The 15,116-nt window shown below is 33.5% G+C and overlaps 1 protein-coding gene across 1 annotated transcript; it reads left to right on the forward strand.

The window, feature by feature from the left end:
- The first annotated feature begins 1,382 nt into the window (after positions 1–1,382).
- LOC149416614 (uncharacterized) lies at positions 1,383–14,707 on the forward strand. The gene is made up of 3 exons (XM_089641286.1): positions 1,383–1,458; positions 11,274–11,498; positions 13,240–14,707. Exons 1-3 carry the CDS (start codon positions 1,383–1,385, stop codon positions 13,392–13,394), a joined length of 456 nt encoding a protein of 151 aa, XP_089497412.1. The 3' UTR covers positions 13,395–14,707.
- Positions 14,708–15,116: the final 409 nt, after the last annotated feature.

The raw sequence follows: 15,116 nt of genomic DNA on the forward strand, positions 1-15,116 counted from the left end.
AAAAATAATAATTTCATTGTTTTAATCTCTAATCAACATCAGCTATACATTTCCCATTGATTGGATAAATATTCAACTAATGTACCTAATATCAACCAATTTCAAGTTCTAGGCATTCGATAAATTTACACAGAACCATTTTTACTCATTACTTTAAAAACGTAATAAGCATTTTTTACTTAATAAACGGTTTAAAACCAACGAAGTCGTAACAAATACAACATTTGGACAAAGAAATTTAAATTACATTGCGACTAAAGTATACAATAATCTACCTGACAAAATAGGAAAATTTGAAAAATTAAACAAATTTAAAATCTTGGCTAAACGTTGGATCACCAACAAAGGTCGTGCAATAATTAATCAACTTACACAAATCTAAATTAAAAATTATCTTATTAATTTTCTATATTATTGTCACCAAATACCAACACCAAACTGAATTACATAAATCTATCAAACATTTTTTCTTTAATTTAATTTAAAAAATTAACCTTAAAAGCAATATTTGTAAATTAGCCTGTTTCGACCCAGGATATCCCTAGTGAGAGATGTGTAGTAACAAATATGTGTAAACCTTGCTTCTACAGGGTGTTAAGCGACGTACTTGACTTACTTTAAAAGGTGATTCCTGACATTATTGGGAGTAAAAATTTAAATGAAATTTTGATCTCGATAGTGTCATTTTGTTTTTTTTCAGTAGTAATTGGAAAGATATGTCGATGTGAGTGACTTTAAAATAAATGTGTTTTTGAAAAAAAAAAAAAAATATTTTGATAAAGGTAACCAAAACCAAGTGAGACCAAAATTTAATTTGAATTTTTTACTCAAAATGGAATCAGGAATCACCGTCATCAAGTACGTCTCTTAACATCATAATAATAATAATAATATTTGGATAATTTTTATTGCGCCGTTTTTCATGAAAAATCACCTCAAGGGCGCTGTACAAATATATTTCTTAAATAATTAATACAAGAACTTCAAATTAGTGATATATATCTAAGACTTATATCGAGTGACGTACGACTAAGGCCTATAACTACTGTCTTACGATCAAGAATATAGATATGCAATAAACAGAAATCTACCATGAATCTGTAAAAATTGTTATCATGCTTTTTATCAGTATTTTTACCCTGGTGAACTCAACGCATTAAAAATGGTAAAAACCTGAGATAAAAAGATTAAATCTTTAAAAGGTTGTAAATTATTGTAATGCGAACACGATTAAACGCTAAATACGTGAAATGCAATGCGATTAATCATTTCAATCGCATGTTATTAATTGTATGGTTCAGTGGAACACACATCCGCATGGAAAGAATTAATCTACTTCATTGGAATTTTATTCATTTTAATTCAATAATTTTAGTTTCAACATGATAAAGCTGGACACACTCGACTGTGTTAACGAGCCAAATGGAGCCGGGCTGAGCCAAAATCTCAGTGTGTTAAGTAACTTTATGGTTCGGCGTGACTCGACATGTTCCGCTTGATTTTAAGACTCCGTATTCAGAATTTCTACCTATTTATAGCAAATTACTCTTCAACACTTTATTTGAAAGCTCATAAAAAAATATATGTTATTTTTTAAGATAATCTCTACACATTTGAGTCGAAAAATTAATTATGAGAAATTCCCTCGAAAGAAAAAATCGTAAAGTACGATCCGAAAATTATATTTGACACATTTGGTTCTGCTATTTAATATGTTATAGGTATGAAAAATCGGTGTTTCTGATAATGCTTCTTGATTTAATAATATTTGGTCATTTTATATGGGTCATGCTGTATTAAATATTTTCGCTTACGCCTATTAATTATAACCGTTTTTTTGTATTAGCGCGCTCCCTCTAACATTCGTATTTACATATCTCCCTTTCAAACCATTTTCTTCTTCTTTATAAGCACTTACGACGGAGCATTAAGTGAGTCCAAAATCTATTGAGCCGAGCCAAAGAGTAGTCGGCTCGGCTCGGCCGTATGTGACGAATCTCCCCGCCAATGTCTCGCCGGCTCCGCCGTGTGTGTGAGATCCCCGTGTAAAAAACTATTTATTAGTATGAATACAAAGTATTCAGACCTCGAGTAGTAAGTACTGTCAGTTCAAGCGCCCTAAATTTTGTTTAGGATGACAGAAAATATTTACATTTTTTTAATGAATCTACCGATATTATTTCTTACTATTAATTTAAATAAACCTTTGTTGGATATTTGGGAAAGAAATTCTATTTTGTGAACCCGTATACGTTTTTAGTGCATATGTTCGAGTTTTTCACACGATGGAGACGTAGATAAAAATGGCAAGGCTCGTCGTGACTCAGCTCGATCGTGTGTGGCCCCCCTAATTTGGACTGTGTGCAAATGGATTCAGAAAAATGACCGTGTGTATTCAGCTAAATAAGTAATAACTGTATAAGATTTCCTAGTATTCTAATGCGTTCTATTTTCGAATTGTAAAGGTAAGAGGTAAGAGGTATTGAGGGAACACACTTTAGGCGGTAAATGAGTAGGAAAATAATTGAATGTTGGAAATTGGTCGGTCATAATGAGAGGTTTTGGACATTTGTGGACATAATGTGATAAGTTATTAAAGGAAGAATATATTTAAAACAATATTTTAATCATTGTTTTTATGACAGTAGAAGAGGCAGCTAGCTATATGTGTCTACATGGCAATGTCAGAATAATTATTTTAAAATAAAATGTGCACAAATATACGAGTACGTCATTTAGTAAAATATTACGTGTATAGACATCCTGTCGTACTTTTTTTCAAAAATACAACGGACGGATTGTTTCGCAGAATTTGAACAATTCATCAAATTGCACAGTTAAAGTTCAATTTGTATTCAAGTTCTGTTATTATTTCCTCATGGGCCGGTTGTTTCACAGTACTTGGGTAAAAACAGAACAAATTGGACTTTCACAGAACTTGAATATGAACTTCGAAATTTGATCAATTGTTCAAATTCTGTGAGACAACTAGGGTTGCCAGATGTCCGGTTTGGTCCGGTCTAGAAAATTTTGGAAAACCGGACAATAGAATGTCCGGTTTTTTTTTAAATACTCGACATATATACCTCACGAGATAATTTACAGAGCAAAAGCCGTGAGCGATTCTGACGGGTTGTAGCAAGACTTGCTCAAATCTGTTGAAAATGGTACAATATGTGTTCAGTGTTCCCATCTCCAATGCCTTCCTTTTTTAGTGTAAAGGGTAATGTATGGACTGACGAAAAAAATCGACTAGGTGTGAATACCATAAAAAGCGAATTCTGTGTTTTCTTCAATTTAAATATCAATTGCACTGAATTTAAAGATACATTTTCAGGCAATAAACGATTATTTAAAGCAGTAGCATCTCGTGCCAAATATGCCAAAAAGATTTGTTTAATAAATATATGTTTTAAGTGTTTCATTCTGTTCACCCTCAGAAATTTTCGGTAATTTTCTCTGTTTTTTTGGTCAAAATCAAATATCAAAGAACCCTTTGACTTTCGACAAATTGTACCAAAAAAAATCAACGGGGGGACCCTTTGATAAAAAATGTTCGTTTTTTTTATCTGGAGCATCTGGCAACCCTAGAGACAACCAGTCCTATCCTATGTGTATTATAAATAGACATCACGCATAATGTCATGTATCATGTAGTGGGTTTTTTCCACGTGTATAGACGTTCTGTTTTTATTTTCAAAAGTACTATGTGTATTATAAATAGACGTCTTATAGTTAATGGACGACTTTTCTGTTGTACCCACTTCAGGTAGTTCTGTAAAAAAAGAAGTATTTAACTCTGCGAAGAGCAGCAGTTACAGTAAAGTTAATAGATAGTAAGATGAAGTAACCGGTTACATTCTCTGCTAGATTCATTTATTGAAAAAAACGACACACAATAGTTTCTTGCAGCGTCCAACTTCCAACAGATCCAACTCATTTATTATTTTTATTATTACTGGGTTTGGGGTACCGTTATTGAGATCAATCGCCGGTGAAATATATTCCGTTCTCTAACTCGTTTCAACGAATCGAAAAATACTCTCAAATTAATACTTTTTATTTTTTTATTCATACCCCAAACTAGGCAAATGTCCGTATTATGGTGGTAACATAAATAAAAACATATATAAGAAAATGTAAAAACAATAATACAATATTGTATATTTTTGTTATTTGTTTTTGTGGTGTTATGCCGTGTTGTGCTAACTCATTATTTAGCCAATGTTTCTGACAACGTTGGCTAAAGAAGAAGTTAGCGCAACACGGCATAACACCCCAAAAACAAATAACAAAAATACTTTTGGCCGTGAAAATCTTAAATCATATTTAACATTGTAAATATATCGTAATACAAATGAATTCACTTGGTCTTTCTTCAGCCAGACAATAATTTCATTTAGGAAGCTTTTCGATTTCGTTCTGCCACTTTCTATGAGCCACACGGTAATTTGCTTTTGAAGAGGGCCTGTTTTAACCTTACTGCATTGCTGCTTGAACCCATTATATTCATATTAATGAACACACTATTTTCACAGCAGTAGGTATATTATGAAGACATTTTTAGCAACAAATTTACGAAAATATTACATTTTTAAATAAGGGTTTCTGGAAACCCGCTGGGAGATTTCCAGCTATCATTGAATAAGTTGTTAACCCAGTAAATTGTAAAAAAATGCATTATTTTTATTTTAGCAGTTTTGTCGATTGCTATCATATTGACTGCCCTGTGTTGATATTTAGAGGAAATTCTCAAAAAAATCAGAATATAAAAACATAAAACTTTTCTAGCTAATTTTCGAAAAACGAAAGCTTAGATCGAAAAAAAAGTTTTTTGTTTTCTCCATGTTTTTTTAAATGCATAAGAGTCCCAACTGCTCCCAACCGTCTGGACCCAGTGAGACTATGGTATCTCCAATTGGCGTATGTTGTGAGGTTGAAGGTTGTGGGAAGAGTAAGGAGGTGGGGAAGTTCCTGGTTATTCAAATGGCCAAACCCATTTCAAGCAACAATTCAATTCTGAATGGTGGTCTAAATTCTTGGTAAACCAGGGCGATATACTGAGAGTATCTTCCATACTAGAACGGGCCGCAAATATATTACATATTATTATTTTTCGGAATAACTTATTGAGTAAAACCTCAAATTATAATATTTAAATATTGTCTTCAATATTTAAATATTACATATTATTTTAAATGAGTATTTTGTGAAATAACACAAATTAATCTAATAATATTTACTTGCCCACGTCGGGATTTGAACCCGCGACCTTCAGCAGTCGAGAGCCTTACCCCTCGACCACGGATTCCGTTGTGTGATGTAGGATGTAGTTTCAGTAATTTTACCGCTTATACCAATAGTTACTTCAAAAAACATAGTAATTGGAAGATTTTCATTGGAATCTCATTTTACGTGGTTTAGAATGTACAACACCACTGTACCTAGCTAGTCCACTTTTTATTGTGAACACAACATCGTGATATTTACCACAATACATAGTGATTATTATCGCAATACACCGTAATATTTACCACAATACATCACAATTTTTACCAAAATACATAGTGATTTTTACCACAATACAGAGTTTTCCAATAAGAGGTGTTATTTTTAATAGCCCGCTATTTCGGTAGATGATACTTTTGAAGCTGTCATTTTTTGACATTTGACAAGTAAAAAAACTACGTATTAATAAAAATGGAACGATAAACGCTTTAACAACGCATTGAAATTATTAAAATTCACTTGAGTGAATCAAATGCAAATCATCTTGAGTGATGAGGCCCATTTCCACCTCGGTGGCTTCGTCAACAAGCAAAATTGTCGCACCTGGGGCTCGGAAAACCCAAGAGTTATTATTGAAAAGCCTCTCTATCCTCAACGTCTGACTGTTTGTTGCGGTTTATGGTCCGGCGGAGTCATTGGACGTTACTTTTTCGAAAACGAGACTGGAGCGACAGTTACGGTGAATGGATTGCGCTATCGAGAGATGATAAATGATTTTTATGGCCGGAATTGGATGGTATTGATCTGGACAACTTTTACTTTCAACAAGATGGCGCTACGTGCCACACAAGCAACGAAACCATTGATCTTTTTCGATTGAATATCAAAATAACACCTCTTATTGGAAAACCCTGTACATCGTGATTTTTTACCACAATACATCATGACTTCTACCACAAAACATAGTGATTGTTTTCAGTACTGATTGTTTCTTATATGTTGGTAGGTGAACATATATAAATATTTCAGCTTATAAGAACCTTATCGAGGTAGCTAACGCAATCAAGTGTATAGATTTGCACAAAACCAGTCTAACAAACTCTTTGACCCGCAGTTTAACGCTATCATTCCTCTCATCTTCCGCCCAACTCCTCGCAAGAAACCAGTTAAATCTCCCTCCATATACAAAAATATTCACAATTCAACTTAAAGCACCAAAATAACGTTTGAACGAAATACACAAGCGAATCAAGTCATTAGTTTCATTGGTATAATTATATTCGTCAAAATATCGCAATTACAATGTTTTTGCCTATCGGGAGATCACTATGGTATTGTTTTGTGGCGGTCTTCTTCCTTAAAACAGGTGAGATATTAATTTATTATTAAATTAATTTGTTAAATATATGTACCTACACTATTTAATGAACCTCGTATTATTAGAAATAAATATATTGTAAAAGTATTACGCAATCTTAGATTCATTCGAAGATCTTTGTCTTTTTCAGACCAATAAATTAATCAACTTAAAATGAGTTTTTTCACAGAATTTGAACAATCCATCAAAATGTGAAAGTACTATTCAATTTCTGTTATTTTATTATTATAGGCTAGTTGCTGTACAGAACTGAAATAATAACAGATCATGAAAAAATCTTTTAACAGAACTTAAAAATTAACTTTTGAAATTGGAAATATTGTCAAATTCTCTGAAACATTCCGTCATTAGATGCAAATGTTTCAATTTCTACTTTAAATTTGCCGAATTCCTTATAGTAAACAGTCGACTATCCAAGGTACGTTTCGGAAATGTTAAAATGTTAGATAGTTAGCGACTTTAAAGTAAAAAAACTATAATCCATAAATAAAACCCTACTATAATCTGACATTTTTTCATGTCTCAATGCAAAGACTATCTCATCAAAACCGTGGTTTCAACAATTCCCTAATTTTTTCAAAAAAGATATTTGCTCACTTATTCGAATGAGAATTGGACATTTTTCCGTTCCTTCTCACCTTTTTTAAATTCACATGCTTGACTCCCCAGATTGTACATTCTGTGGTGTAGAAGTGGGAACTTTACATCACATATATTTTTGTTGTCCCTCTCCAAACAAATATCATTTCTTCTATCAAGCCTTGTCTAAAATGGCCTGCCCCTCTTTCAACGTCTCATCTCTTCTAAGTCTGAACTCGACTCCAATCTTCCACATAATTTTGAAAATTTCCCATTAACAATGTCATTAAGGCGATGCACTACGTCGTGTAATATTTTGAATCGAGCCGCTATCAATAACAGACCTTACGTAGATGGCGATAAGGATTAAATTCCCGCTTCACACCATCCACCTGTTTTGATTTATGCAAGAAAAAAACATGGCCAAAAAGGGCCTTTTATTTTATTTGGTGGATGTTCAGGCACAAATATTTAAACGTTTTTCGATCATTTTATAAATAACTTAATTTGCCACATTATACAATAAAACCATAACCGAAAATGGGTTCGTAAGTAGGAGATTTTGAACTGTAAAGCAGTTTTCATAGGCTTTATACATTATTTTTTTTTTCTGAGCTTACAAAAAGACTAATCTAAAAAATACTCGATTATTTTAAAGGCCAAGATGTATTCTACTCGCAGTATTTAATTGAAGCATCTGAAACATTTCTAGGCGACCAAATTTTCAAACCAAAAACACATGATTTTGCATTACTATGTATGGCATCGCCTTAATAAATATTTTACATAAAGTTGGGCCAAGATGTGATCCTTGTGGGATACCAGCAGAGATGTGCTTTATTTCAAATAAATCCATTTCAAATGGAAATGCAAAATGCAAAATGGGTATTTTCCATTTTGCATTTTAAATGCTTTTCTAAAAACCATTTTGCATTTTGCATTTTAAATGCTTTTCTCAATGCATTTTCCATTTTAAATGCTTTTTTGCAACATTCTTCCTACTATCTCCACTCATTTATAAGCCCCAAATATCAGTCGGTCCTCAACCTCGCTATGAGAGATAATTTACATTTGTCACGTTGCTCCCTGGTAGGAGCCCTGGCAATTGAGTGATACCATTACAAAAAATACTGATTCAAATACTGAACATGGGGCCATGACGCTGTAATATTAAATGTTGGATAGCAGTTTCTATGTTTTTACGTTGGCAACATTAGTCCCGCGCAAATTTTTTGTGGTTTCATAATCTGTAGTCGTGGTGTTTTTGGATTTACCATCATGTAATATGTTTTTTCTACATTGATGTCCATTATTAAATGACAAAATTGTTTAAAAATATAATTATATAAATAAGTAATCCTATTTTTTTCAATATTCATTAAATGATGAAAATTTAATTTGTGTTAATAAAATTATTGATCTAGGCATTATGTTCGACAGTAAACTCACCTTTGTATGTCATATTAATAATATTATCAACAAGGCCCTAAAGACTCTTGACTTTGTTTTGAGAGCTGCAAAAGATTTCAATAATTTAGGAACATTTATTATGTTATATAGAACCCTTGTCAGATGCCAACTTGAGTATAACTCTACGTTATGGTCTCCATTTTTTAATATTCATTCAGATAACATTGAAAAGATTCAACGGAAGTTTCTAAAGTTTATAAATTATAAATTGCATATTCCTTTACAAAACATAAATTACAATTACCTCTTGGATAAAATGTCTCTATTGAAACTTTCGGAAAGAAGAATAAGCACAGATTTAATACTGTTACAAAGAATACTTAATTTTTAAATTGACTGTCCCGAATTACTTCAATGTATTAATATCCATGTTCCCAAAAAATCATGCCGACATTTCTTACCTTTTTACTTCAATAACACCAGGACACTAGCTTACCAAAATTCTCCGATTCCGAGACTTCACAATCTCGGAAACAAATATTCTGATCTGGGTGATATATTTCATTTGAAAACTAATCAGTATAAATGTTGTATATTCTATCACTTTTATTCTTCTAGACACAAATAGACCTATGTACCCATATAACTTCTCCGCTTCTACTATTTTGTTTTGTTGAATCTTTTAAATTCAATTATATGCGCGAGGATTTATTTTTGCCATTATGTTTACATTCTTCTTTATTGTATTAATTTTTAAGTGTTTACTCTGATACAAAATGCTTATATTTTTTTTAAAGAAAAGCCCACTAGGGCGTGTAATAAATAAATAAATAATTATTTTAATTGTTGACCTGAGAAACCATTTTGCATTTTCAATGCATTTTGAAAATAGGTATTTTGCATTTTGCATTTGAAATGCTTTTCTAAAAACCATTTTGCATTTTGCATTTTCAAATGGAAAATTTTTGACTCATTTCCATTTTGCATTTCAAATGGTTTTTGATACACATTTTGCACATCTCTGGATACCAGTGATAGAACGATTTTTTCAACAAGTTTCCGATGCCGGGGTTATACAAATATTGAAGTTATTAACAAAATTAATATATAAATTCACCTTGTCTCTCTCCGTAATTTGTAATGATGGCCTAGAACACCCTTGAAGAGTGAAAGCCAGAATCATTTGAAAAATAGTAAGTAAAAATAAGAAAAAGCAAAAATCAATAGAAATTTTTGGGCTGCATGGATTCATTTGAGTTTTTTTGCTTAGATCTTCAGTAGAATCTTCTACAATAATTCGATTGCTAGTTTGGAGGGCCGCTAAACAAATGTGCCTATACTGCGTATGGCCTAATGATATTTTTATGAACAATTATCAGAAGGGTTTCGTGCAAACTTCGGCATAGCCTTTCAACTTATTTAACCATCCCAACATCTGCATGAGAAATTGGCATGAGAAATTAAATTATCACCGCGACCGGGGTTTTCCTATCTACATTTTTAAACAATGAAGAGGGATATACAAAAAATGCAATTATCCTTGCGTCAATTTACGACTATTTTATTAAGTGTCGTCAATTGTAAATCGTAATTGACATTTACAACTTACCGTAGGAAATAACAATTAAAAAAATAATTTATTTTTTTTAGTTTTTAATGTTTATTTTGTACAGGGTGTCCGGGAGTGCACAAGTGCACAAATTTCGGGAGGTGATTCTGCATGTATCAAGTAATAAAAGATAAATGAAATTTTTTTAGTGGAACCTAAAGTGTATTAGCCCAAACGATTCTGATTTTGTTTTTCATACATTTTTCGAAGCATTGAGGTCAAAACCGTATCGAAAATTATTCTAAAAAGGATCATTTTAGAATGCTCGCATGTTAAGGCGATGCTATACGTAGTAATGCATAATCGTGTGTTTTTGGTTTGAAAATTTGATCGCCTAGAAATGTTTCAGATGCTTTAATTAAATACTGCGAGTAGAATACATCTTGGCCTTTGAAATAATCGAGTATTTTTTAGATAAGTCTTTTTATAAGCCCAGAAAAAAATAATGTATAGGCCAATGAAAACTGCTTTAAAGTTCAAAATCTCCTACTTGCGAACCCATTTTCGGTTATGATTTTATTGTATTATGTGGCAAATTAAGTTATTCATAAAATAATCGGAAAAAAATGAAATATTTATGCCTGAACATACACAAAATAAAATAAAAGGCATTTTTTGGCCATGTTTTTTTCTTGCATAAATCAAAACAGGCGGATGGTGTTAAGCGGGAATTTAAACAAAATCGCCATCTACGTAAGGGTTATTATTGATAGCGGCTTAATTTAAAATATTACACGACGTAGTGCATCGCCTTTAAGGTACTTTTCAGGTACGAAAGTTGAATTGTTTTCATGGAAAAAATAATATTCAAATAGAAATGGAAAAATATTTTTGTATAGGAAAAGAACGAAGGAATTTCGAAAAGAGTAATTTATCTTTTTTTACTTCTACCATCTTGTAGAATCACCTCTCGAAGTTTAATGATTTCAATAACACTTGAGTGACAATATTTCAATTTCTCCTACTACCATCATAAGCGGAAAATGTTGCTTGTGCCATTAAATAATTTATAAAAATACATTGAATGCATTCTATTCATGTTCTCTATTTTATACTTTTGCATTGCAGCCCATTCCCTGACCATCGGCCCAGCAGTCCGGTACGTGCAGTACGGGGGTAACTACCCCAATGGGGCGCCGCACTACACCGGGGGGGGGCACCGCTACCCCAACGGGGGGAACTTCTACCCCATTCCCGGGGGGCTGGGGGGGTGCCCCGTCTGCGACTCCTCAGTCTACAGCTACTGCTCGCACAGGCTGGTGCACGACTCCTGCTGCTGCGGAGACGGATATTGTAAGATTTAACACATTTTTTAGTTTTGAAAATAACAGTTATACATACCATGACTATTGTTCAGGTGAAACACTACCTATTGAATTAAAATTATACTTGACTTATTATAGTGGTTTATTTTTGGGTTATTATGCTGTGGTAAGTAGCACTATACCCCAAAAATAAACCACTATAATGACTTTAACCATGCTTAATGACCAGATTTGAATAGCCAGGTACCTCCCAACTCCCAACCCTCCTCGACCCCATCTTCTTCACTTCCCACTCCCATATTGTCTGTGAATTTGGAACACCAAGACTTGTGCAAGACACCACATGGCAGAACATATGTTCTAGCACAGCATAGTATGACAAGAGGAATAGTGCTATTAAATAAAATTTCTAAAAATAGATGTATTTAATTACTCATTACTCAGTAAACCTTTTTTGCAGACCTATTTTCAAAAATTTTAAGAATATGAAATAGGATTTGATAATTTTAAAGGGATAAATTAATCTGTTGTATTATAATTTAAATAAAAAATCTAGGAATTTTCCACAAGCATCTTGCGCCCCTTGTTAAAGTACACAGGGTTAAACCATAAAATATAGAAGAACAAAAGAAACGCGATGTGGGCATGTTTCTGGATCTAAAAGTCTGACCATTCTTTGCTCAAATTTAAAATTCAGAAATTCTCTCTCCATAGATTGATAGACTTACCTTAACATGACATTTAGGTATCATTTAGACTAGCTGGAGGTAAACCACGGGACCATACTTTTTGCACCAGGAGGGTTTCAGAAGGCTTTGAATAAATTATAACATCAGTATATGTTAACCACCGAAGAGCGGATATTGAAATAACCAGTCAGAAAAGTAAAGTTCGCTTTATATATATATTTTTTAAAGGGCGGCGACGGCTTACACATAGTTCCCGTGAGCACTTAGGCCATAGGCCCATTGTGCTATCTCCCATTTTACCTCAATCCTTTAACAACAACCCAGTCCCTTTAATAAAGTTCACCAGGGTTGTTATTGGGTATGTGGCCATGTCTTCTGGTTCTACTGTATGTCTCCCCAGGTATCCGAGCCTAGTTCCCACCAGGGCAGGACATTGGCACCAAAGGTGAATTGGAGTCTCTTCATCCTCTTCACATTACCTGCATCTATTGGTGTTTTCCACTCCCAATATCTGCATGTGTCTCCTGAGATGGTAGTGTCCCGTTAGTAGTCCAACAAAGTTCGCTAAAGTAAGGCAAAGGTTTGTAGCGCAGTCGGTTGGTTGTGGAACTTTTCTGTTCTGTTTCTTTTTTAACCGAAGTGCCTAGCGTAGCGACGCTAAAAATGAGTGAGATGGATAAATTACAACACATTTGTAAAAGAGACTAACTAAATAGTATTCAGAAACAAGCCTGAAATTTTGTTTACCCGATTTTATAGTTAAGTTTTTTCTCGCAGTAAACAATTTTCACGCTATTGTAAAAAGAACTAGTAATTCGTAATGGTGACATTAAAAAATCTACATTGAACAGACTATTATAATAAAAAAACATTCATGAACCAATGCTGATATTTTTGCTTAATTTCTTATCTTACCTATAAAACAGAAATATGTTTTCTGAATCGGTAATTTAAAAATATTACAGAGTAAATTATTATCACAGACTTACCCTATTTTACCGTACAACAATCTACAATCTGTTGGCAAAAATATGCATTTTGAATCTATTAAAAATCTGAAAGCGTAATTCCTGTTTTTAGATGGCGGAAATTCATTTGAATGCGAGTTTGCCGACTGCAACTTTATTCATGCCAACTCTTGCCGTGAGTCGAGACTGATCTCCGAGTGCTGCTGCGATGACCTGTCGTACCGTTCCCTCAATACACCCTTCTCCAATAGCTTCTACAAGAAATAGAAGTTCAGACAATGTGTAATAAATTTTATATTTTATCATGGAAGATTTTTACATTATTTTTAAGATAATTTATTGAGCATGAATTGAAATCTGATATTCCTTTATTTGGTTTGTGTGTGTACTGTTAGCATAATTAATTTATAATAAAGAAAAGATATTTATAATTCTGTTTCATTGTAGGAAAACAAAAGTGTTGGTAGTTGGAAGTAAATACCCAAAATATTAATAACATGCCCAACTCCAATAAAATATTGGTTGTATTTACCTGTATTGGCTTGCAACTCTGGCCGCTAGAGGTATGCTAGTGTAGCATGTTGCATTCCTTCAAGACAATGGCATAAATAATTGAATTTAAATAGTACTTGCTGGTGGTGGTACACTTATAACTGTTAATACAAACCTAATAGAAGCTATAATTTTTTTTGTGTATTAGTAAAAAAAACAGTAGATCGTATTTAGGTAACCTAATATATAGTTTATTTATATGTATAAATATATGTTTGGGGATAAAAGAACGAATGACAACGGGAACAGAATACTTGAAGTATGTTTAGAGTGGAACCTGTTTGTATCCAATACTTTTTTCGATCATAAAGGTATCCACCAATATACGTGGGAAAGAGGAAATGAGAGGTCAATTATCGATTTTGTAGTAATTGACTCTAGGTTGAGAGCCGTTACCGAGGACACGAGAGTTTTCAGGGGGGCAGAGGTTGAAACTGACCACTTTTTGGTGGTGTCGAGAGTAAACCTCTTTCGCGGTTGGCGCTCTAAAGTGAAAACGGTACTAACTCCAACAAGAATCAAAATAGAAAAACTACAAAATGATAATGAGAGAAGTAAGTATGTGAATTGTGCAGAGATGAGATTGAATGAGAAGAAAATGGACGGTCTAAGCATAGACGAAACATGGAACCACATAAAAGTGAGTCTTTGTGAATCTGCTAGAGAGGTTTGTGGAATAAGTACGCAAGGTAGGAAGAAAGGTGATGCATGGTGGGATGATGAGATTAAAGCACTGGTCTCAGAGAAGAAGAAAGCATGGTTATGTCTGATTGCGGCTGGCAGTGCTTCCAGCGAAGAGAAGGATCGAGCGAAAGAAGTATATAAGGAATGTAAGAAAAAAGTAAGAGTTGGAGTGAAAGAACGAAAGAAACGCCTGGAAGAGGAAGAAGGAATGAAAATGACAAACCATTTCCAAGAAAATATTAAGTTGTTTTGGAAGGAAGTCAAAAGGTCCCGGTGTGGCCCTGAAACCGGAAGCATGAAAGTGATAAAATCGAAAGATGGAAAAATGTTGACGAATGAGGAAAAAATAAAAGAGAGATGGATGAAGTATTTCGAGGAAATCTTTGAAAGCGAAGTGAGTGACAGTGATTCTAGTGGCGAATCAGATATGAATGATGATGGACTGAATGTTACCGAAATTAGCACGGATGAGATAGAAAGATCAATTAAGTGTATGAAGAATGGTAAGGCTGTCGGTTTCGACAATATTGCTGCTGAATATTTTAAAGGAGGTAGCCGTATAATTCTCACATGGTTGTGCAATCTTTTTAACCAATGTTTAAAGGAAGGTTACACGCCTTTAGATTGGAGAAGGGCAGTGATTATGCCATTATACAAAGGTAAAGGGTCACGTATGGAATGTGGGAATCATAGGGCTATTAGCCTGCTAAGTTCAGTTGGCAAGCTGTATGGTAGAATTTTGATTGAAAGGGT

The sequence above is a fragment of the Hesperophylax consimilis genome, chromosome 16 (genome assembly GCF_061612785.1).
Source record: "Hesperophylax consimilis isolate HC1 chromosome 16, BYU_Hcon_1.0, whole genome shotgun sequence".
NCBI lineage: Eukaryota > Metazoa > Arthropoda > Insecta > Trichoptera > Limnephilidae > Hesperophylax > Hesperophylax consimilis.

Bases quoted from the DNA above. Each gene is read 5' to 3' on its own strand.
- LOC149416614 (XM_089641286.1), top strand. From the start codon at position 1,383: ATGATAAAGCTGGACACACTCGACTGTGTTAACGAGCCAAATGGAGCC. The intron at 1,459-11,273 runs GTAACTTTATGG...TTTGCATTGCAG, and splicing joins CCAAAATCTCAGTGTGTTAA to CCCATTCCCTGACCATCGGC. The intron at 11,499-13,239 runs GTAAGATTTAAC...TCCTGTTTTTAG, and splicing joins CTGCTGCGGAGACGGATATT to ATGGCGGAAATTCATTTGAA.